We start from the raw sequence: 22,800 nt of genomic DNA, 5'->3' as shown, positions 1-22,800 counted from the left end.
TGACTGACTTTTAGTCAAACATTTCAAGGGCATATTCACTAAAGGGTTTCAGATAGATAGAAAAAAGAACAGTGTAAACACTCATGAGAACTCTTCCTATCATTCATCATGGTAGGGAAAAAAATGATAAACACATTTTACTGTTCACCCAAAAAAACATTTACTCATTATTTACTCTTCCTCAAGTGATTCTAAGCCTTTCTGAGTTTCATTTCTGTTGTTGTTGAACACTTAAGAAAATATCTTTTTAAGAAAATATCTTTAGCCATATACTTTTTATAGTAGGAAAAACAAATACTGTAGGTGACTGCAACTGGTCTCCAACATCCTTCAACATATCTAAAACAAACAAACAAACAAACAAACAAAAAAACATGTTTGAAACAAGAGAAGGTTGACTAACAACGAGGGATTTTTTAACTAACTCTTTAAGTTTGAAACATTCATTTAACAAAAAATACTTACTTATTATGCAAAAAGTGACAGCTACCTCAGTCTTCCTGAAGGAGGATTAAATGTATTAGATTTTGAAATTATTAACAATATCTTTATTGATCTCCTTATGGTTCTTTATCCCTAATTTTATCTTTAAAAAATGTGGAGGCCTCCACTTTTTACTAACTTGTGATCTTAAGTGTTTTAAAATTCCTATTTAGATGTCCAATTTTATACACAAGGCTTGAACACATGGAAACTGATTTATAAGCAATTTTTTCCCCACTAAAGTATTATTTGGAACAATCAGTATATTTTAATTAAAAAAAAGTCCATATTTTGGCATGATTATGTTAAGAAGGATTAATTTTTGTTACAGATTTATTAAATCATGTAATGGATTTATGCCATGACAGTGAATTTATTAGCACTTTTGGTTTAAAACTTACTTTGAATGAATACAAAAAAAATATTCATTGTATCTCCCCAAAATTACTTCACCTTATTAAAACCGCAAAAATATGTAACCATGTATCTGGCTCTCTTCCACAGCTTACTATTAAGGGCCTTTATATCATGGATAAAAAATATATAGCAATTATATCAGGAAAATCCTAACTGCAGATAAAAGTGTACTTTAATGGTTAAATGGAAACAAGCATTCCCTTCATTCTTTTGTTCCCCAAAAATCTGGTCAGATATTTAAAAATACGTAATTCCTAATAAAGTAAAAAAACAACAACATCATTTTAAAAATATTACATAGGTATTATTCATGCATTAATTTTATGAGTACGTTTAAGGAAAGTTTTTCACCCCTGTGTTGTTTTGTAAAATGGAGCCGGAAAAATTCTTCATTTATTTTTCAGTTGCAGTTACACAAAACGGTTTTGGTCCCAAGTTTCCTTATTACTTTTGAAGTGTATTATAAATGTATCAGTATAACTGATAAATAATTTTATTAATGGATTATTGGAAATGGACAAAAAAAAAAAAAAAATTCTTATTTTATTTGGAAAGTAACACATTTTTTTGATGATTCCCTAACTTCTACAGTAATACCAAAGCTATTAAGACATCCCATCTGCTGAAAAAATACTTCATGTACATGCTTAATTTTGGTTGTTAATTCCCTTGTATACTGTTTTATGTATAATTCTGTACTCCCTGTTTAATCAATATAAAAGCTTGCTCTTCCTCACATACCAAATCGTTTGCCTAAATTGTTCTGTGATATCACTAATATACAGTAATGCTACAAAAAAGTAGGACTTCGTGTTCAAACGATAAAATAATACATCTTCAATTTCCATTTGTATTTCAGATACTTTCATCATTCGACGGTCCACTCAACCCTCAAAGCCCTCAGCGCTTCGCATAGCACGCTTTTCGATACTACGCGTGACGTGGTTGGTTTAAAGGGCGTCGATTGACAGGTGTTCGTCCAATCACATGTCAGCCTCAGGCCGCGTATCAGCTCCGCAGGCGGGCGCTGCGCCAGATCGCAAGAAGTGCCACGACTCCAAAAGTCAGCGGCGATTCATTATCACAGTGAGTTTGACCGCAGGTAAGCAAAACTCTTTATCACCCATGTGTGTGTTTTTTACAGCACCAATGCATTTGTTATAGTATTTGGCAAAAGTTCGCCAGCTTGGCTGGTTGTTTTACTGCAGCGTTGCTTCTGTAGATTGCATTTAGACGTAATTTGCGTGTTCAGATGGTTTGAACTTGTGTAACGTTATTGTGGTCATCTAATTCAAAGCATTTTTTCTTCGGAGTACGTGTCCTTACTGATTCTTTCAATGACTTTTAGTCTGATATTGCAAGTGAATGCTTGCTTCATGTTTGTTTTGTGTTTTGCATTTGATTTAAATTGCCTTTCAAGGTTGGAGATGTTTAATCATCTACAAAAGTAAGTTCATTAGGTTTTAAAGATTGTAAATTGCATCTTCCTAAACAATTAAATGTATGAATCACGTTAATAATCGTTCAAAATGTTTATTTACTTGTTACAAACTATACATTTGTTTACCTTTTTTTCATATTTAGCTTGTTTATCATCTTTGTTACTTAAGTGGCATTTCATTCAGGTAGAAAACACTTTTTAACAAACAAAACTGTATCAAGCCAAAGGAATACAATTTAAGTCGATTAAAAAATGGGACAAATAACACCTTGGCAAAAAAGTTTTAAAGTCTGAACGCATAAGCTGGAATTTTTTCAGCAGTTATTATGTAACGTCAGCAGTGTTTCTGAAAGGGTTAACATCCCACATAGGAAAGCAGCCCGTTTCAATGAGATCTGCAGTGTCTCTTTCATATAGGAACTCTGCATTTCCTGTGTCTGCTTAGCCGCTTACTCTGTGGATCCAAAATGATGAGCATTTTTTATCAAAAAATATATAATAAAAAAAATATATGTGGAAAAATTATGATTGCGATAACTCTATTGCTTTACAACCTAGCACAGTTTAAATGCATTTATTTTGTATTAAGCAAGTTGTATTCTAAAAAACAAGTAAAGTTTTTGGTCTTCTTTGAAGTACTGCAATAATACTGTGGCATCACCATCTGATATCATTATTTTATATCAACTGTGGTTCCTTTTACGCTGTTCTATAAAAACTAAATTTCTTAAATAATTATAATGCAAATGTTTAGTAATAGTTTAATGCTATTTAATTTAAGCCCAATCAGCGTCCCCCTCCCACCACCTGAGTGCCTGAGGCAGACCCCCCCCCCTCTTGCCAAATTCCAGTCTACTGACTAGTGCAGAGTGCAGACGCGAAGTTGGGGGAAGGTTATTGTGGTCGGCTGCACACAGACCTGTCCCCTGGAAACTGAATGTATGCCTCTGTTTGTGTGTGAGGGAATGTTGAGGAGCATGGTCTTGGTGAGGTGTTGCATAACATGGACTCTAGTGGGCAAAAGTTGTGGAGGTGCTGTTCTCACTGAGAGCTTTTTTGTTTTGTTTTGTTTTGTTTTTTTTGTTTTGCAAGAGGAAAAGATATTTTGAACTATTCCAAGAGGCATAATTTTTCCTGACATCGACTCAGCACTGTTCAATAATCTAAAAAAATTATTATTGCTTTTCTTATTTAAAAAATGGGTATTTATCTTCCTTGACCATGCACGAAAGCTGAATGCAAGACCAGACAGAATCAATCTTACTGGTGAGAAGTTTGCTTGTAAATTGGATATTTCTATTAGTAGCCAAAAGTTTTTTTTTTTTTTCTTTCTCTCCTTCCTTTTCTTGATGCTGCATTTGTGTATAGGTTGCATACCATCTATACCCTCTGATGTGTTAGACATTAGCAAAATGACACTGGGAGCTACATGTCTTGTAGGGTCTTTTAGGACAAATTCTACTTCGTTTTCTGAGAGTACTGTCTAAACTGTTCTCAGTTTCTTGTCTACATATGCATCTATCGTTGCTTTAGTTAATTAAATGTGCTTACTCTTGATGATTAATGATGAAAATCAAGCCACATGCATTGAACAATCCCTTTTGCATGTTGGAGATTGGCAAAAGAAAATTTAATTTTTTATATTTTTGTTCTTTTTTTTTTTTTTTTTTTTTTTTTCTTTTTTTTAGGATCAGGATTAGGAGGGACAGGACTGAGCAAAGATGGATGTGTATGACCCTCAAACCCTGGGAATTGTAGTGTTTGGTGGCTTCATGGTGTTCTCCGCCATTGGCATTACACTTGTCTCAACTTTCTCCATGAAGGAGACATCTTATGAGGAAGCCCTGGCCAAACAGCGACAAGACTCGAGCAAGTCCCAATCCCAACGCTCTGACAAGAAGAAAAAGGCATCTGAAAAGAAAACCAAGTGCAAGAAGAAGGAGGAGAAGCAGAATGGGAACCTTCCAGAATCTGAGCCTGAACCAGAACCTATTCCTGAACCTGTGGTTGAGAACAGTGAGCCCAAAGCAGTACCCCAAGCTAAACCAGAACCCCAACCTGTCCCTGTTCTTGAGCCTGAACCTGAAGTTAAGCCCAAACCAGTTGTACCTGAACCAGTCCCTAAAATTGTTGAGTGTGCTGCCCCTCTCACTGTCAGTGCTGTGGTTGCCCCACTAGCTCCTTCGCCAAAGGAGAAGAAAAAGAAGAAGGTGGCCAAGGTAGAACCGGCCCCTGTCAAGCCTGTGGAGGTCCCCATAGTTGTAGCTAAGCTGGAACCAGTGGTTGCTGAGCCGGTGGTGAAAGCAGTAGTTGCCCCTGAGGTTGCCGCTCCCCCTAAACCTGAAGAACCCAAAGTTGAAGCTCCAACCAAGAAAAAGTCTAAAAAGAAGGCTGAGCCAGGTGAGTCATCCTTAGGCAAATGCATGTAGTATATAGGACAGTTGTAATAGTAGCTGTTAAAACATACACTCTTACTAACTGTGGGATTCTTTGAAGCGGTTTCTGTGGAGGAGGTTGATATCCCTCAGCCGTCACCATATAAGACTCTGGTCTCCAGTCTAAATGGTGCATCGTTCAGTGAGTCCGAGACTCAGAAACTCTTTGAGATCATCAGCAAGAAAGCTGGAAAGGATTCCTGGCAACTGGTACAAAGCCTACAACTAATCAACCGCTGATTCTTGTCTCTTTCTATCATCATCATCATCATCACTTTTTTATTATTACTTTCATTGGCAGGCATCTCAGAAGGGTGACCCATTGGCAACTCTAAAGAAGCAAATGGAGGAGAAGGAGAAGCAGTTAACTGCTGAGCAGGGGAATGTAGCTGCAGCTAAAACCCGTGTTCGAGAACTTACCAAGGTGACACCTGCCTACATGAGTGAACCAATGCCAGCAGAGCGCCATATGGGGTGCTTTGACCAGGGTGCCATCCTTTATCTCACTCTCATTGCTTTGGCCAATAGGAGCTGAATACTGCAAAGAACAAGATGGCATCTACAGAGGCTCGTATGAGCTCTGAGCTGAGCGCCCGTGGTCAGGAGATTACAGCTCTACAGGCTCGTATGCAGACTTCCTACCAGGAGCATGTCAACGAGACACAACAGTTCAACAGTAAGGTCAGAAATCACCAGCCTCTGATTTTTTTTCCATTCTGTGTGGGATGCAAATGGGTCAGTGACAAATAAGGTGTGGAATAAGGTTTAAGACAAATAAGGTTTAAAGTTGATTTAAAAGCATCCATCATGTATTTTAAAATGTACAGATGGTATTCATGTTGATTTTATGTAATTAAATAACATTGACACAATTTTACAAACGTTAAGACTGAAGGTACCTGAAAATGTCAAATGGTGTAACTGCCAAATATTGTGAAATATTAAAGAATTTACTACTCCTAGATGACTCTAAATAATCTTTGACAAATTATATAAAAATTGTTAAACTATATTATTACACTAAACTGGGTGTCTTTTTATTTCACGTTATTTCCATGTAAATAGTTATATTTTTATGAAAAATACTAGTTACACCAATTGACACAAACCAGTTACACCACCTGACAGTGTTGCTTCAACAGCCAAAGATGACTGTTTGTTGAAGAAATTGACTATTAAAATCAATTATAATTAAGAATGATCGTCAACAATTTCAGCTGAAGTGAGTTTAATTTCTTTTAAATGCTGACCAAAATGTCTGGCAACAAAAAATTATTGTGGTGATGAACAGTGTACTCATGTCTCATATTATAATGACAGTTAAGGAACAACATCTGAGGGGGGTAGGATTGTCATTGACAAATGTGTTCAGAACTATGAATCCAAGTTGCTGAACTTTACTACAGAATGTAATAACATCCTTTACATTAAATGTGTGGCACTGATCAATATGATAACAAACTAAAGAAACGTGTCAAGCATTTAACACCTTTCCCATCACACAGTTTCTTTTCAGTTGATTAAAGTAAAATAAAAATAAGTAGATAATAGAAGTCAAATGGTGTAACCACTTACACCTCTTGACATTTCAACTTAAATTCAATTTTGACAGGCATTATCATTCAGATCTATGTAAGCTCATGGGCTTGGTGAGATTATTTCAAATGCAATTTTTAAAGATAATACTTTTATAAAAATGATCAATTATCTGTGCATTCCTGGGGTCTTACCATTTGACATGCATATCTAAGAATAGCTGACTATACCCTAAAAAGTCAAAGTATCTCCCATTTTAAAGAGAGTTACTAACCTTTGCATGCAGCAGTTATTCTTATCAAGAGTTCTTCTCTGTGATCCAATGTCCTGTCTCAATGTCTTGTGCACAATATTAACAAAATGGCTCAATAAATGATGGTTACACCATCTTGACATTTCAGGAATTTGAGGTGACGGACATAATTCCCCAAATTAATTATAATATACCTGTATTTACTATTAAATATGTCTAATGTAAAATTATGCCAAACTAGCTGATTCAATGTTTCATTGAGACCTTTAATTTTTTTTTTAAACAAGATAAACTATTTGGTACCATTTTTTTTTTGGTTACACCACATTGACATTCTTGCAATAATCCCCTAAAAATGATCTTAAAATGGATTAAAACCAAAACAATTTGACTTGGTCCTCAAAATAGAGAATGTATGCAAATAATTTGCTTATTTTGAAACTGTAACCTCCTGGAATTGATTTAAACTACATGGACAAATAAATGAACATCACGTCATTGACCCAAATATGTGCATCCTACAGGTTTCTAATATGTGCAGTATTGAACGTGTCATATGTAGGATTCAAATATGTGCAGTATTGAATGTGTCATTTGTGTGTGTGGCCACAGATCCAAAGCCTTCAAGAGCAGTTAGAGAATGGACCGATTGCTCAACTGGCCCGCCTAGAGCAGGAAAACTCTATTCTCAGAGATGCCCTCAATCAAGCCACTAGCCAGGCCGAAAGCAGGTATCATCTCACCAAGTTTTCTTGTCTTCTTTAAGGAAATATAACTTTTTAAAAGTGCTGTAGAATGAAGATTGGGATATACCAAGGCATATATACTCTTGCATAGATATTAGACTGAATATTAAGAGTTCAGTACATGGAAATGGCAATACCATGAGCCTCAAACACCAATACTTTCTTGTTCTCATTTAAATCCAGTTAGTGTGAAATCCCAGTGAAAACTGACCAATTCAAACAAAATGCCAACTGTTACATTGCACACTGGATTATTTTGGTGCATGTCTAAGCTTTGTTTGATTGCCACCAACATTTCCAAGTGAAATTACAAAATTGCATGTATGCTTGTGTTAAACATACTATGTACAGTATGTGGGACTCATTTGAAAACAGGAGAGGCAAGAGTAAAGAGTCTATTTATGTGAAACCGGCAGCAATGCGTCTCCTCTTTATACAGCTTGTCAGAATTTGCCAAGTATGTTTATAATGAGCCAAAAAATGCAAGTGAACTGCTGAGTATACTTTATTTATAATCTACTCAGTGTGTTCAAATATATTTTGACATGAGTATGATTATTTTTTGTGTGTATTTAAGAGTACATCATGGACATTAGCTGCTGGAGCATCAGAACAGAGCTCATGAATATTCATGACCATTCCAAATATGGTCAAACAGCTTTTAATTTCTAGGGGTAGTTTCGCTGATTATTAATGAGCATATAAAACCATTTTTAGATATTTTTTCAACTTACCAAGTAGATATCAGGGAACAATTTAACACTGAATCAATGTGAGACACTAATTAAAATTTGACTGATCCCATTCTCATCTTTCTTCTCTAGCAATTCCGTTTCCTCTTTGCGTCATGTAAATGAAAGTAGCAAAAGTACTTAAATAAAAGTGACACACCAAATCTAATATTGAAACGTCGTATCTGTTTATTTTATTTGAATCTGTGCACAGGCAAAATGCAGAGTTGGCAAAGTTGCGCCAGGACTGTGTGCGTCTCAACCGAGAGCTAAAGGAGCACACAGCCACTCATCAGGCTGAGGAAGAGCGAAGGAAGAGTCTTGAAACCAAGTTGGCGGCTGCTGAAGAACAGTTAACACAAACACAGGTAAAACCCGACCTCTTTACTGTTATCTCATCTTTCTGATGTGGTTGTGGTCTTTGTACCATGACAGTTCTAGATACCAATTTCACCATTATACAGTCTTTAAAATCAATGACTTTATCTGTCTTTTAAGATAGCTTTTATTTCACTCTTAGCACATTTCTGTCTGTTTGTGCATGTTTTTTTTTGTTGGTTGGTATTTGTGCTTTTTTTTTATTTCTAGTTCAGCTCCAAGAAATGGAAACCCTTGAGGTTAAAAACTTCCACTTTGGTTGTTTAGTAACGATAAGTTTTTCAATATTAAAGGTGCTGTATGTAAGTTTGTGACTCTTCAAAAGCATAACAATACCATAATATGTTTGCAGATACTTGAGAAACATGTTAAGTGAACATAATTGTTTATCTGAAAAACAATGCTAAAGTCAGTTATTCTTTGAAAATGTGCATTATGTACCGGAACATCTGTCCTTGTTTTGGTCATTTAACCCACCCAGTGCCAGAAATGAGACACAGATTCAGAGTTCCACATGAGGTTATTAATTAGCAAATAATATAAATATTATGAATGTAAACATTAGGTGAGCAGGTTACATTGTAACCCCGTGTCCTAACAACACACTCCATGATGAGATTTGAAGTGATAAGCAATTTGGCTGTTTGCACCAGATGAAACATGACAGAATTTTAAATTTAAATCAGCGGTTTTAGGCTTGATGGTCAGGCACACTGCTGTTGGTGTCATCAATCTTGCAACCAGCGTTTGTGTATGTTTTGAACTAGGTGTGCAATACCTAGTTCAACCACTGGGTGTCAAATTTACATACTGCACCTTTAATGGCATAAGGTGTATCCCAAATTGGAAACTATTATATGCCATTTTGTAGTATAAAATGGTATAAAACTCTTAAAATAATAAGTGCGATAAATACCTGGATAATGCACTTATTCAACAGCTAAAATGAAATGTGGAATGATGGACTCTTCACGCACTGAATGATCGTTGCTTAGCTTGTGTAGCGGAAGGGGCGGAGCCTTTGGCTGCTGATGTTGGATGATTTTGATTTCTTTTGGAATGAGAAATCAAATTCTCCAACAAGAGTGATTATAGCGCCTTCCCATGGTGAATGTGGTTATACTCATGGCAGGTATTATTTTGTTGTTTGGTCATTTTATTTCCCTAATATGGCGACTGTCAAACGTCATCTGGGAGAATGGTTTGAATTTCCGCTTAGTAAAAAACCCCATTAGTGTTCTATTTGGGAGGACACAACATGCATATACTATCCTATTGAGTGTGTAAGTGCATAAGTACATAGTGTTTAGTGTGCTATTTAGGACGCAGCTATAGTTCACCCAAAATGAAAAGGTACTCGTCCTCAAGTTGTCCTCAAGTTTCTGAGGATAAATTAATTTCATTATAGTAACTAGAAAGCAAATACTATGGAAGTCAAGGACTTCCAACATTCTCCATTGTGTCTTTTGTGTTCAACAGTAGAAAAATGGGGTTGAAAATTCCAAACCCACATGACTTGAAAGTAGATGGTCTCTTGCACAAACTATTGTATTGACTACTTTTAGGGTGCTTTTTTGGGGGGGGGCGGGGGAGATCCATTTCTGTAACAACCTCTGCCTGTGTTTAGGCATCCCGTGTTGGGACAGAGCAGGCTCTGCAGGAGAAATTGGATCAACTCAAGGAGGAACTCCGTGAGGCACAGCAGGGCAGCACCAACTTACAAACTCAAGTAGACGCAGCCAAAGAGCAAGCCAAGACCCTCGCCGGTCAGTTCACATAAGCATACATCATTTGATACAAATATGACTATTGCCTTTTCTGAGATCTCATTTATTTGCAACATTTCATCTTTTTGTATCTTTTAAAATGGATACTTTTGTTAAACAGATCTCCAGGAGCGTATGCGTGTTACAGAGACAGAGCTGAAAAACAGGTGTGAAGAGCTGGAGATACTGAGAGCAAAGGAAAAACCTGCTGTGGAGACTGAAGCAACAGTTCAGGTACACATATTTGACCCCAAAAAAGCTAATTTAATGTCAGATACTATAGTGCATGTAACTGTTCTCAAAACGATTTAATAAATTTTTTTTATTATTATTGTGTACAGAATGTCAACTCAGAGGAGGTTGAACATTTGAGGGGCAGGTACAGTTTTGAGAACGGTTTGATTCATATGATTGAGTCACTACATTTACAGTTTTGTATTCAAATTTTAATAGTGTTATTTGATGTTACGCAGTCTGAAAGAAAGGGAAGAGCAGCTGACATCATTGGAGGCGGAGCTTAATCAGCTGAGGGAGGAGCTTGAGAGTGTAAAGAGAGCTCAGGCTGAGGAAACTCAGAATAGGTATCGTCAATATAGATTTATATGATGTGTGTGGGTGTATCAGTAAATTACAAAAAAGTTTATTTTTATTTTATTTAATAATTCGTAATTTATTATTTTCAATAATTTTATCTTATAGTTTATTTATATACTTTTACTTTTAAAAAACTTTTTATATACGTTTATTTATACAGTCAAGCCCAAAAAATACCCCCGGGGGCTTGACTGTATTTATTATCATATTCAGCATGTATTACAGTATATATTATAATTCTGTATATATTGCAGGCAAATTCGAACTTGGTTACTTTTATTCAACCATAAGCAAGTTTTTGACTGGGAATGATGTAGACTTTTCTCAAAAGTTAATACGATGTTCAAGAGACATCATAATGGAAAAATGATTTGCTTGTTTTTTTTAGTTTTTTGCTTTTTTTTTTTACTTTTGAACAAAAGCTCAATTTGCTAGGGGTATGATTAATTTCAGGACTGTATATTTCTTCTTATTTTTTAATCAATTAGATTTATCTTTATAATTAGATATTAGATTTAATCTGTTATCTATGTTCTCTCTTGTGCCTGTTCCAAACATTGACCTGTTTTAGGGTAAATGAGGCGGACACACGATGCAGAGAGTACACCACAGAGATCCAACAACTTAAGACTAGGTATACAGTACATCTGATTCTTTTCCTTAAGTATATTTTGTAGCCGATTTGGATTAAATACATTTCGTCTCTCCATCAGTGTGAAAGAAAAGGAAGATTTGGTGGCGTCCCTGCAAGCTCAGCTGGAGAACATGGAAAGCGTGAGTGCAGCATATTGTAAATGAACGATATTGGCATGTGTCATACATGTCAATGTCAATTTTATTTATATAGCACTATTTAACACAACCAGAGGTTGACATACAATTTTCACGGATAAAATGCCAAATCAAAGAGGTAAGTTTTCAACCTAGATTTGAAAACAGACAGGGATGAAACAGATCTGATACAGAGGAGCAGAGCATTCCACAAACTAGGACCAGCTACTGTGAAGGCACGGTCACCTCTGCATTTCAGGCTCGACTTAGGGATGCATAACGGTCTCTGGTTAGATGACCGATGAGACCGACCAGGCTGATGCTCAATTAACATTTCTGACAGATAAGAAGGTGCCATGCCATTTAGAGATTTAAAAACCAAGAGAAGCATTTTAAAAGTAACTCGATAGTGCACAGGATAGTTTTAATTAATCTATCATTTTTTTCTAGACTAATACTGTCGAAGCAGAGCCACCATTTGAGAAGTAAGATATTTCTTTATCGCTCATATCCTAAATATAGCTGTCTTTTTTTATTTTATTTTTTTTTTTTTTTTTTATTATTATTATTTTTTTTTTTCTCTTCCTGGATGCATATAATAATGACTTTTTGTGTGTCTATCAGTCTGGAGAAGGATGCTCGCATGATCTTGCTGGAGGAGGAACTTCAGCAGATTAAAGAAGAGATGGAACGAATGAAGGCCAAGAGCAACGTAAGTCTTTCCTTGCATATCCCAACCCACAATTCCATGACTTCCTGTGTGCTTGTCCATATCTACCCATCCTTTTTGAGCCATATAGCATCCCTACCAGTTGATGTTTACTTATTTATCCATCTACCTATGCCAGCGTGTCCATTCATGGGTTTCTATAAATATACCAACTCATCTATATCTACCCTATCTGTTCAACCTTTACTCATGTTTACTCATGCTCAACTCGTTGATCTGTTTATGCATGTACATGCATTCTTCCAGGTCTGTTTAAATCAACCCAATCGATTCCTATTTATTGTTGCATATCTGCAGTCCTCTGTCCACATTTAGAGGGATTGTTCACCTAAAATTGATCATCTACCCACCCTTCACCTGTCACAAACTTTTCTGCCTGTGTTTCTTCTGTTGAACACATAGATGTTTTAAAAAATATGTCGGAAACTGATATCAGTTGACTTCCACAGTAGGGAAAGCAAATACTAAGTCAATGATTAGCTGTTTCTAACAGTTTTATAATAAAATATATTCTATTGTGTTCAGCAGAAGAAGGAAAGGTTTAGAAAGAGTAAATAGTGCAAATTTTTATTTTTGGGTGAACTGTTCATTTTATCTTATTTATCTGTCCCTCAATCGATCCGTTTCTATTGTCAGATCCCAAATGCCACGCTATGCACAACTGTGTGTAGTGTATAAAGTTAGTGTTGTTCCAATTATTATTATTATTATTATTAATATTATTTCTTTACCGACCAGAAAATTGCACTTTCCAGTTGGAGAAATGGCAAATGATGTTGTCATACAAAGTCAAACTAGTAAAATAAATAACCAAAATACCAAATAGTACCTGTCATGAGTACACTGCCTTCACCAGAATTTTGCTTGCACTATCCAACAAAGTTATCCAATCTTGGTACCTGATAGTTCTTTCCCTTCTGCAATGTGAGCAAAGCTGAGTGTTTTTATCAGTTACAGAAGTACACCTATCCAGGTTTTTAGAGTGCAGCTTTTCTTATTAGATTTTTTTCCATGTGAACATACTACTTGCACTATACTACAAAAGAGCGTAGTGCATACTGTAAGTGTACTATTTGGGAGGCATCTATTAACTACCTGGTCATCCATATGTGCATAAGTAATTGTGGTATATGGTTTGTGTGTGTACAGGAACTACGGGAGAAGAACTACGCTGCGGTGGAGGCTCTGGCAGCAGCTGAGAGGCTCAGTGAAGAAAGACTGAGCCAAGCCAAGATTGCACAGGTAAAGCATTTCCTGCTCCTTTTCCTTTAATGGGAATGATTTAAAACAAATATATAACTTAAAGTAAACTGAGTCAATCATTTATGTGAAATAATGCAGAATAATTGTTTAACTTTAAGTTTTTTTTAAACCAATTGTCACTATCACCAGCAATTCAGGCTTACAGATTGCTGGTTAACATGCACTATTACCCGGACTACAGTTTTGTCACCTTAAGGACTACAAATCCTGTCATGTAACTCACACACACATCTGTTCCGGTTCTCAGATCATTACACACACAGCTGGAAGCTGATAAAGGACTCATTACACTGAATATTTATACACCACTCTTGCACACACACTTTGCTTGTTATCCCGTGACTCTACAAAGCGGCTTCTTGTCTTGTAGTGGTGTAACGGATCACAAATCTCACGGTTTTTGAGTCACGGATCGGACCATTTTTCGGATTGGAAAAACGGGGGGAGACAAATGTCATTTGCTTTTCATTTAAACAAAAATATTACTGCAAAAACATTTGGTTTTAACAAACAGAACTTAGAACCTGTAATAAAAATCTAAATCAAGAAAGAACCAGCTGAATAAAAGGAAAATACTCAATACGAAAAATGATCCTTGCTACAGTTGCTGATAATGCTAAATAACGTCTTTTACAACATATTTATTTTCAATTAATGATTCAACAATTCACACATAGAACTTCATGTTTCATTATAGGTGGATCATTTTTAAAAACCTATTCAGTGACATAATTTTGTTGGTTGTTTGTCACCACCCATTGGTTACACAATGTAATTGCTATAACACCAGCGTCAAGTTCCATTAAACGGCGGTTTTAATATTTACCATAAACAATAGTGTTTATATCTGAGCTATAAACTGTTCTCCCAGTACATCTGTGTTATTTAATTGCTATTAACTAACTGAAAATGTTTAAATGATGCAGATTTGAATGCAGTGTTTAGGATTAATGAACATATGTAAATCTTTATCATTCATGGTGCACGGATTTGAATTGTGATCACGATCTTTCAATATTTAATTGTGCAGCTGTACACTGAATGCATTAATGCAGGCTAAACGTGCTGTGACAGAAAACACCTTTAATTTAAACCTAATAAAGCATTTATTCCGTCATCATTACGTTTTACAGGGAAGCCAAAATGCTTTCATACACGTGATTTGAATGATGCGGGAGACAATCTCTCTGCAATTGTTATAAATGTTAAATTAACCTACAAATTCAAAAAAATAAGATTTTTAAGCTTGTTAATTTGCGGGTCACATGCATTGCAAACTGTGTGTTGTGAACATTATAGTTCACGGATCAACCATGATCCGTTACACCTCTATTGTCTTTTCTTGTTTAGCTGTATTTTGACTCTTTGCCTTGTTTTGTTTCTGTTGTTTTCGCTGCCTGTACCGACCATTCACCTGTTTTTGACTTTGTTTCTGGGCTACCGTTTGCTACCTGTTTTTATTGTTGCCTGACTGACTACTCTTATTAATAAACTGCGCGTGGATCCTAAACTCTGTTATCAGTGTCTGCACGTTACACTAATAAAAGACATGACTATAACAGAGTTTTCTATTACGGAGTTGGCTAAAGTGACGATAACAAATTTGACTATTACTAGAGTTGACGCTTTCCACCGTGTTGTGCTTCAGCTCAAGATGCTAACCTCAAACCAGATATCACATGGCACTAATCATGGGACGATAACCATTTTCAAGGTACCGTATACCTTGAAAATGATTATCGTCCCATGCTTGGTGCCAAAAAAAAAAAAAAAAAATTGAAAGTCAAGGTTTTAAAAACCACCAAAAAATTTTTATTTTAATTTATTTACTTACAACAGTATTTTAAGCAGAAAAGAGATCCAAAAATGCTGTTTTAAATGGTAAAGAAAACTAATGCCTTGGAAACTAATGAAGACAGCAAAAGTTAATGATTTAATTTGAATTATTTAGCCTGACATGTTTACTGCTCCAAAATATTATTAAGGCTTCTCAAAATAAAATATCTTGTTCAAAGAGGGAAATTTATTTATTTTTTTATTTATTTATTTATTTATTTATTTTTTTATTTATTTATTTATTTTTTTACCTAGACATTTAAAAAGAATGTTTTAGAACAAAAATCACAATACCGTGAAACCGTGATATTTTTATCCAAGGTTATCATACCGTCAGAATCTTATACCGGCCCATTTATGTATTTATGTATTTTCATTCTATTATTGTTTTTATAGAGTGAATGAGGAATTCACTAAAATGTAGTTGAGATCATTAATCTACATCCCAATGTAATGCATCCTAGAGATTTTTTTTTAACAAATGAATGGGAGAGGAATTATGGGTCGCTAACCTGATTTCACCAAGCAGGACATGTTTCTAGATTAACATCTATGTTAATCCTGGAACAACATTCCAATCAGAATTAAAGGATGTGTTTATTGTTTATGTTAAGTTTAGGCTTACACTTCTCCATGATTGTGATTCAACTATTATTCTCCTTTGATTTTGGGATTAATTTTCAGTTATGGTTTAGTTTAGGAGTAGGAAATGGGTATGAATTACATTTTCAAACAAAAATTATGTTCCAGGATCAATACAGAAGTTATTCCAGGATGTGCATTATGAGCATGCCTTGTTTTCTGACATGACTTAGAACAAGTCACATGCTTTTTCCATTAGTGCTTTAACGATTAAGCGCTTTCTATAACGAATGTAACAGAGTTCACCAGAATGTGCGGACAGACGCAATTGTTTTATTATTATTATTATTATTGTTATTATTATTACTGAAATTAGAAATAATAAAGAAAATATGAATAATATTTCATATGAATGTTTATTTCACTTAGTGTAAACACAAAAAATAGACTTAATTATTTCAAGATAGTTGAAGCTGAATGTTTGATTCAGGGGACGGAGAAAGTCAAAAATACAGAATATTCATTTTATTTATTATTTAATGCATAATTTAAAGAACATGGCCAAATACAAACATAATTTTTTTTAGAGATATCAAAGACCGTTTCATTAAAAATAACACACACACACACACACACACACACACACACACACGCACTGTACAAGTATGAAGCACTCTATTGTAAATCTGTAGTGTAAAGACTAACCCTAAAGAATGAGGTGCTCAAGATCATCAAAGCGCAGCAGTAGGCTAAAACACTGGAGCATTTTCTGTGATCTGGTTTATTTTCAATGACTGATCAAAGGTTTGTGTGTTTGTAGAGTGCAGTTGAGCAGCAGCTGAGCTCTTTCCAGACAAATGCCAGAAATGCCTTCCAGACGCTCTTCCCTCACATCAGCATAGAAACGCATCAGGTGGGATTGCTCTTATCTCAGAAAAAAATAGATAACAATCTTGCTCTTGTGTTTATTTTGTGCCGTCCTCTATAATCCACCTAAATTCACATCAAAATATTTGCTTGAAAATATCAAAATAAGATATTTTAATAAGATAAATATTTCATGGTTGTAACAGTCGTTCTGCGACCCCCTTCATTTCAATCATTGGCTCAGAATATAATTCCCAATGTTTGGAAAGAACAGCTGTATGCCCAAATGATGTAAACCTCTTCCTTCATAGATGATGTATCTGTGATTTAACTTAGAAATGCTTAAATAAGGAGTACATATGAAATGATGATAAATCAAATAATAACAGACCAATCAGTAGTGAACATAAATAAAAAGACCCTGCTCACTCTTGTGTGGTTTGATGCTACTGTTGGGACTAATATAGTCAGGCACAGCATTGTCTTTTAGTTTCAATCTTTTAGAAAATACAGTGTTGAATGGGAATGGAAAGCTTGTTTGTAAAATAATTCTACGCTAAAATAAGGTGAACAGAGGAGCAAATTCTTTCTGACGCAGTCTGGAAGTTCAGTAAAAAATAAAGTTCATCCAGAATTTATTTTTGTTTTCAATGTAGAATTTCATTTGGCTCTCTCATTATTTACCTGTTATAGTGTACATTGGTGAGCGGGCCTAACTAAAAATGGCCGTTGACCTTCAGCAGACGCAGAGTTTTACCATGCTATAATCTCAATTCGCAACGGAAATTTCTCAGTTCACGACTCTTTTGAATACATTTTGCAAATTGTAATTATTCAGTTTCTATTGACTATATTAATGTTTGTACAGTTAAACTTATTAGCCCTCCTGTGAATTTTGTTTTTTTTAATAAACATTTCACAAATGATGTTTAAAGGTGCAGTAGGTGATCTGCCTACATGCTATCTGTTAGTATAATATCTTTGAAAAATATCTCCCTCCCCTGCCTATAGTACATTATAATACTGCAATTCCGAACACATATCTAGCACGTTTTCAGTTGAGTAGCAAGCAAAATTTGTCATAATGTACAATATTTCATGCATGCGAGGATCGCTGGTCTCACTCTCTCATGTGCTTTGTCCTAAAGCAACTACTGTATGCTAAGTGCTTGGCTGGCAGGCTGCAGGAATTACACTTATTACTAAGCCATAATTGCATGCTTCTTCAGAGCGTATTATCGGAGTAGCATGGTAAACCATATAGGGAGCGTGTCACAGGTTGTCATTGTATAAAAATGAACCAATGTGAATATAAAACCTACTTCACCTCTGTAAAGCTGGTTAGGTGAAATAGCGCCGTTTACTTATGCTTTGTTTTTAAACTAAATAAAAAAAATCTACATTTATTGTTGCTGTAAAAGGTCCCTTTGAAGTTGAAAATAGTCACATCAATCTTTCGGCGGAAGATTTCAGTGGCTGAACAACACTTCTGTGCATAACCCATTCATAGCACAACAGAATCTGCATCAGCTTTGCGTGACTAAATTAGGTTTAAAACATAACATTACCGGTCTAAAAGAAATACTTTAGTCATGGTGTTGTCCTTCCTCCAGTGCGCAAAAATAACTCCAATATTGATTCAGGATTTTAAAAAGTTTTGAATCAGCATCTGTTTTTACCGCTGTCACTCGTGTCCATGTGAACACGGCGCATGTGCACGTGCAAACGGCGGATCTGCGCAGATGTACAAATCTCCATTTGTTGACAGTTTGGGCTACTTATCTGAATTATGGGAATTATCCGCCCTACAACTTTTAATTGAATGAACATTTTTTTTAGTCTTTTGTCTTACCCAGAGTATAAAAATACATATAAATACATTTAGATAATTTACTTTAATCCTTACTAATGGAATGTGAAGAGACTTTCAACCAGCACAACAAAAAATGTTTCGCCTACTGCGCCTTTAACAGAGCAAGGACCCTTTGTCCTGAAACAAATCAGTTATTAGAAATGAGTTATTAAATCCTGTTAAGAAATGTGTTGAAAAAATCTTCTTTCCGTTGAACAGAAATTGGGGGAAAATTATACAGGGGGCTGTGCAGGAGGCCTAATAACTAAGACTTTAACTGTATGTATTGTAGACAAACTGGCTGGAGGCATTCACAAATGAAGCACAGAAGAGCCTGACACACTGTCCAGCAGAGCAGGAGCACAAGGCGGCGAACTCAGATGTGATGGTGAGAGATCATCTGCATGAATGCAAAGCTGAAATGCAGTGTTTGTTCTCTGTTCATGTCTCCTGCTCGTCTGAATGTCTGCCAGGATCTGCAGCAGAAACTCACCCTGTCAGAGGACAATCAGAGGACGCTTCAGGCTGAATGTGAACAGTACAGGACAACACTCAGTGAGACGGTACGGTCACACACTTATCATGGAGACATACACAGGCTGTGCTTTTTAGTTTTTAAAAGCAGTTTTGATGTGAAATGAATAGCACTTTTGACAGATTCAGAAAAGTTCAAGACAAACGTTTCCTCAGAACAACAAGCTTATGTCTTGCCATTTTGAGTTTTTCACAGTTCTGAGGAATAAAATGTGAGAAAATTGTGGAAGCAATGCAGTTCTTAGAAAATAAAGTTTCCATTCTGAGAGAAAAAAGGACAAAATTGCAAGATAAGAATTCAAAATTTTAAGATCGCCTATAAACTGACAATTCAAGAGTTCCAACTTAGATATGCTAAGCATTAATAGCAGGTTTGGCATACTGTCCCGGGAGAGAACCCTGAGCTCGGAGATACTTAAGCCCAAAGTTCCCGCCTGGTCAGTAAGCATATAAGGGGATCCGAGATCGGGTAGGTCTTGAGAGCTCCCCTTAGAAAAGGGAGGAAAAGGAGGGGGGGATTTTTCGATCAATTTATTGTAGGCTTAGATCACTCTGATTGGATTACTGATTGCAGATGAGCAGCCAGTCATGCTGAATCATATCACATGCTCCTCTCGAAATCAGTTTATGAAACTTCACTTTGTGAGATCTATGAACAAAGTCAGAGCTACAGTTCTGACAAAAGTCTTCAGGTAAAGTAAAGAATTGCTTGGAAAAAAATTAAGTCTAAATAGCAAGATGGCTTATAAACTTGCAACTGAAAGAAATTAGCAAGAAATTGGTTCAAAATTGTAACTAATAAAATAAAAATTTGTAAGATATTATTATTATTATTATCATTAAGTCAGAATTGCAAAATTGTGTCACGTGCTTATGATTGACCAATACATTTTGTTCAAGGACTTTACAGAAAGAAGTGATAATTTAGAAAAAATTGCAATTCTATAGAATTATAAAGTTTTTTTTTTTTTTTTTTTTTTTCTTGTTTAAAAAAAAACTGCAGACTGAACCTTACAATAAGGAAACAATTGTGACTGAACTTTGCTTTTAATTAATTTGTGTATTTGTTCTATGTATTTATTTAAAATAATAAAATACATTTATATAACCATCTTTCTAACAGGAGGGCATGTTGAAGGCTCTTCAGAAGAGTGTGGAGGACAGCGAGCTCTCGTGGACATCGAAGATTTCAGAAGCTGAACAGCAAAAACAGGCAGTAAGAGCATCCTTCGCTAAGATTGTTGGATTTGTGTGTGTGTGTGTGTGTCTGTGTCTACTTAATCAAACGGTTATCCTGAAGCTGTACATCTCTCACACAGGCCCTGGATCAGGTCAAGAATCTGGAGAAGATGATAGAGAAGATAAACGCTGAAATGCATGACACAAATCAGGTTCGTACCTAAATTTGACTTTGGACTTTTGACTAGGTAGTTTGACTATGTAGAAATGACTAGGATAAACAAATGGCAGAAAACGGCCAAACTACTTGCTCTATAAACAAGCGTTTGCATGACTATACAGAAAAAGTATAACAATATAAGTTTGCCATAACAAGCGGTTTTTAAGGTGTAAAATGGAATGAGACTGGAAGTCTCGAGCTGAAAAGATTCAAATATCTGCGCCACTCGTACGTGAAGAGTAACATGAATAGAAACATGCTCTTGATAAATTGTTCATTATTATTATTATTATTATTATCAAATCTCCAACAAGCAACTCGACATTTTACACGCAACTCTTGTCAGTTTCAGAAGAGCTTAAGTGGTGAGCTTCTGTTTACAATAGCAAGTCGGCATGACAGCTGTTTTATGTGATGTTAACATTCTGCATCTCATGTTTTTGCCATTCTGTGTCAACTTCTGTTTCCTGCAGCTGAAGGGCCAGGTGATGTTGTTAGAAGCACAGCTGGAGAAACAGCTGGAGTCAGCAACCATCAGTCAGACATATGCAGAGGAGATGGCTCAGGTAAAACACCACACTGTGGATCTTTCTTTCTTTCTTTCTTTCTTTCTTTCTTCTCCATTTAAGCAAAAGTGTACTTTTAGTTTTTTTATTATATTTTATTTGAGATGTTAATTATGTTTTTTTTTTTTTGTTTCGTTTTTTCGAATTGCATGTATTTGTTGTATTATATTATAACATGGTTACCAGTTGGGATTTTATTATAGATAATGTTAATTGAAATGTTTTTTAAATTTATATTGTCGTTAAAAAAAAAAAATACTTGTTAATCAATTGCACCACTCATACCCTTAATTTTATTAGTATTATCTATTATTATTAATAATAATTATCATTATTATTATCATATAAAATTGTGATGATATATATTTTTTAATACAATTTAATTAGGTATTTATTTTTCAACATTTAAATTAAATAATTTAATTTAGTTGGGCATAATATTTTGGGGGTTTTATTTATTTATTTTTTTTACTTCATTGTCCACAAGTGGAAATTTATCTTTGGCTTCACCCATAGACTAAAAGATATGGACGTAGTATCAGTGACGTCACCCATAGGATTCTGATTGTAGGATACATATTGTTTGCACGTCATCGCATCCACAGGGGGATGATCAAATAAGGACAAAGAGGCAGTCAGTGGAGCTACAAACGCCAGCTAGCATTTTGCTTAGACAGGCTTTTCTTTGGAGGAAACGCTTAATACTTCATTACCTGCGACTCGTTTATGTTCTGACCACATGTGTTTAGTTGTATACTACATCAATAAAGTGTTTAGACTTTAAAAACACTGTTGTAATACATTGAGCAACTAAGTATTGTTGTTATGACGTTTATCTTCAGGAGGAAAACGCGAATTACATCCAAATACTTCAAATATAATCTGTGTTAGTCAATGCAAGGCTGTAAAACCCAGGCATAACACTGTATGATAACGTTTCAGATGACTGTTCTAGAGCCTACAGCTAATCAATCTGTCAGATTCTGGAGTGCATTACAGGTCTAAAGAAAAATAGAAATAATAAGTGATCTTAAACAAATCAAATACATTCATAGACATGAGATACAAGTATATAATTTCACTCACCTGGGAAACGGAGGCCACGTGAATGGTTTGTGAGCACAATTAAGTGCACACAGCATGCTATATCATCTGATAATTGTAAGAAATAAGTCCAAAAAGCAACTGACTGTGTAAAGCCACATAAAATAAAACAAAATTACAATGTTTATGCTGAGTTCAGTGAATAATCAGCTGAGGTGACGAGACAGTGAGCAGCGAGACCTTGCTGTCACTCGAGTAGCCATGCCCTTGATTATGCAGACTTAATATAACTTAATATAAATGAAACGGATGAGTTATAAAACAATTCCCCCTCACAGTTGTCATGAAGGGTAATATTAGCTAAATACACCAAAACCATCTTTTGTATCAGGCTGTAAACATGTTTTTATCAGCTGTAAAATTTGAAAAGTTGTAAGTTTATTTTTTTTATTTATTTTTTATTAAAAAAAAAATTATTAGAATATGTGTGCATGTGCACGTGCGTGTGTTTGTGCATGTAAAGGTAACTTGGTAAACAAGTCAGAGTACATACAAAAGGAACAATAACAGTCACTA

General features: G+C 35.3%; 1 protein-coding gene across 1 annotated transcript in view; it reads left to right on the top strand.

The window, feature by feature from the left end:
• The first annotated feature begins 1,936 nt into the window (after positions 1 to 1,936).
• rrbp1b (ribosome binding protein 1b) overlaps positions 1,937 to 22,800 on the top strand; it is a 25,435-nt gene continuing 4,571 nt past the window's right edge. The window contains exons 1-22 of the mRNA XM_056448054.1: positions 1,937 to 2,002; positions 4,030 to 4,741; positions 4,838 to 4,986; positions 5,078 to 5,200; positions 5,305 to 5,457; positions 7,178 to 7,296; positions 8,257 to 8,410; positions 10,048 to 10,186; positions 10,308 to 10,420; positions 10,528 to 10,565; positions 10,660 to 10,767; positions 11,352 to 11,414; positions 11,494 to 11,554; positions 12,002 to 12,036; positions 12,176 to 12,263; positions 13,431 to 13,523; positions 16,783 to 16,875; positions 18,974 to 19,069; positions 19,155 to 19,244; positions 20,339 to 20,431; positions 20,535 to 20,606; positions 21,088 to 21,180. Of these exons, the coding sequence (XP_056304029.1) occupies positions 4,063 to 4,741; positions 4,838 to 4,986; positions 5,078 to 5,200; positions 5,305 to 5,457; positions 7,178 to 7,296; positions 8,257 to 8,410; positions 10,048 to 10,186; positions 10,308 to 10,420; positions 10,528 to 10,565; positions 10,660 to 10,767; positions 11,352 to 11,414; positions 11,494 to 11,554; positions 12,002 to 12,036; positions 12,176 to 12,263; positions 13,431 to 13,523; positions 16,783 to 16,875; positions 18,974 to 19,069; positions 19,155 to 19,244; positions 20,339 to 20,431; positions 20,535 to 20,606; positions 21,088 to 21,180 (2,652 nt within the window). The 5' untranslated portion in view covers positions 1,937 to 2,002; positions 4,030 to 4,062. The remainder of the gene's footprint in view (positions 2,003 to 4,029; positions 4,742 to 4,837; positions 4,987 to 5,077; positions 5,201 to 5,304; positions 5,458 to 7,177; positions 7,297 to 8,256; positions 8,411 to 10,047; positions 10,187 to 10,307; positions 10,421 to 10,527; positions 10,566 to 10,659; positions 10,768 to 11,351; positions 11,415 to 11,493; positions 11,555 to 12,001; positions 12,037 to 12,175; positions 12,264 to 13,430; positions 13,524 to 16,782; positions 16,876 to 18,973; positions 19,070 to 19,154; positions 19,245 to 20,338; positions 20,432 to 20,534; positions 20,607 to 21,087; positions 21,181 to 22,800) is intronic.

Source organism: Danio aesculapii, chromosome 22, assembly GCF_903798145.1.
Source record: "Danio aesculapii chromosome 22, fDanAes4.1, whole genome shotgun sequence".
In the NCBI taxonomy this organism is placed as follows: Eukaryota; Metazoa; Chordata; class Actinopteri; order Cypriniformes; family Danionidae; genus Danio; species Danio aesculapii.
The sequence above is the reverse complement of the archived record's forward strand: the minus strand, read 5'-3'. Positions and strand labels throughout refer to the sequence as shown.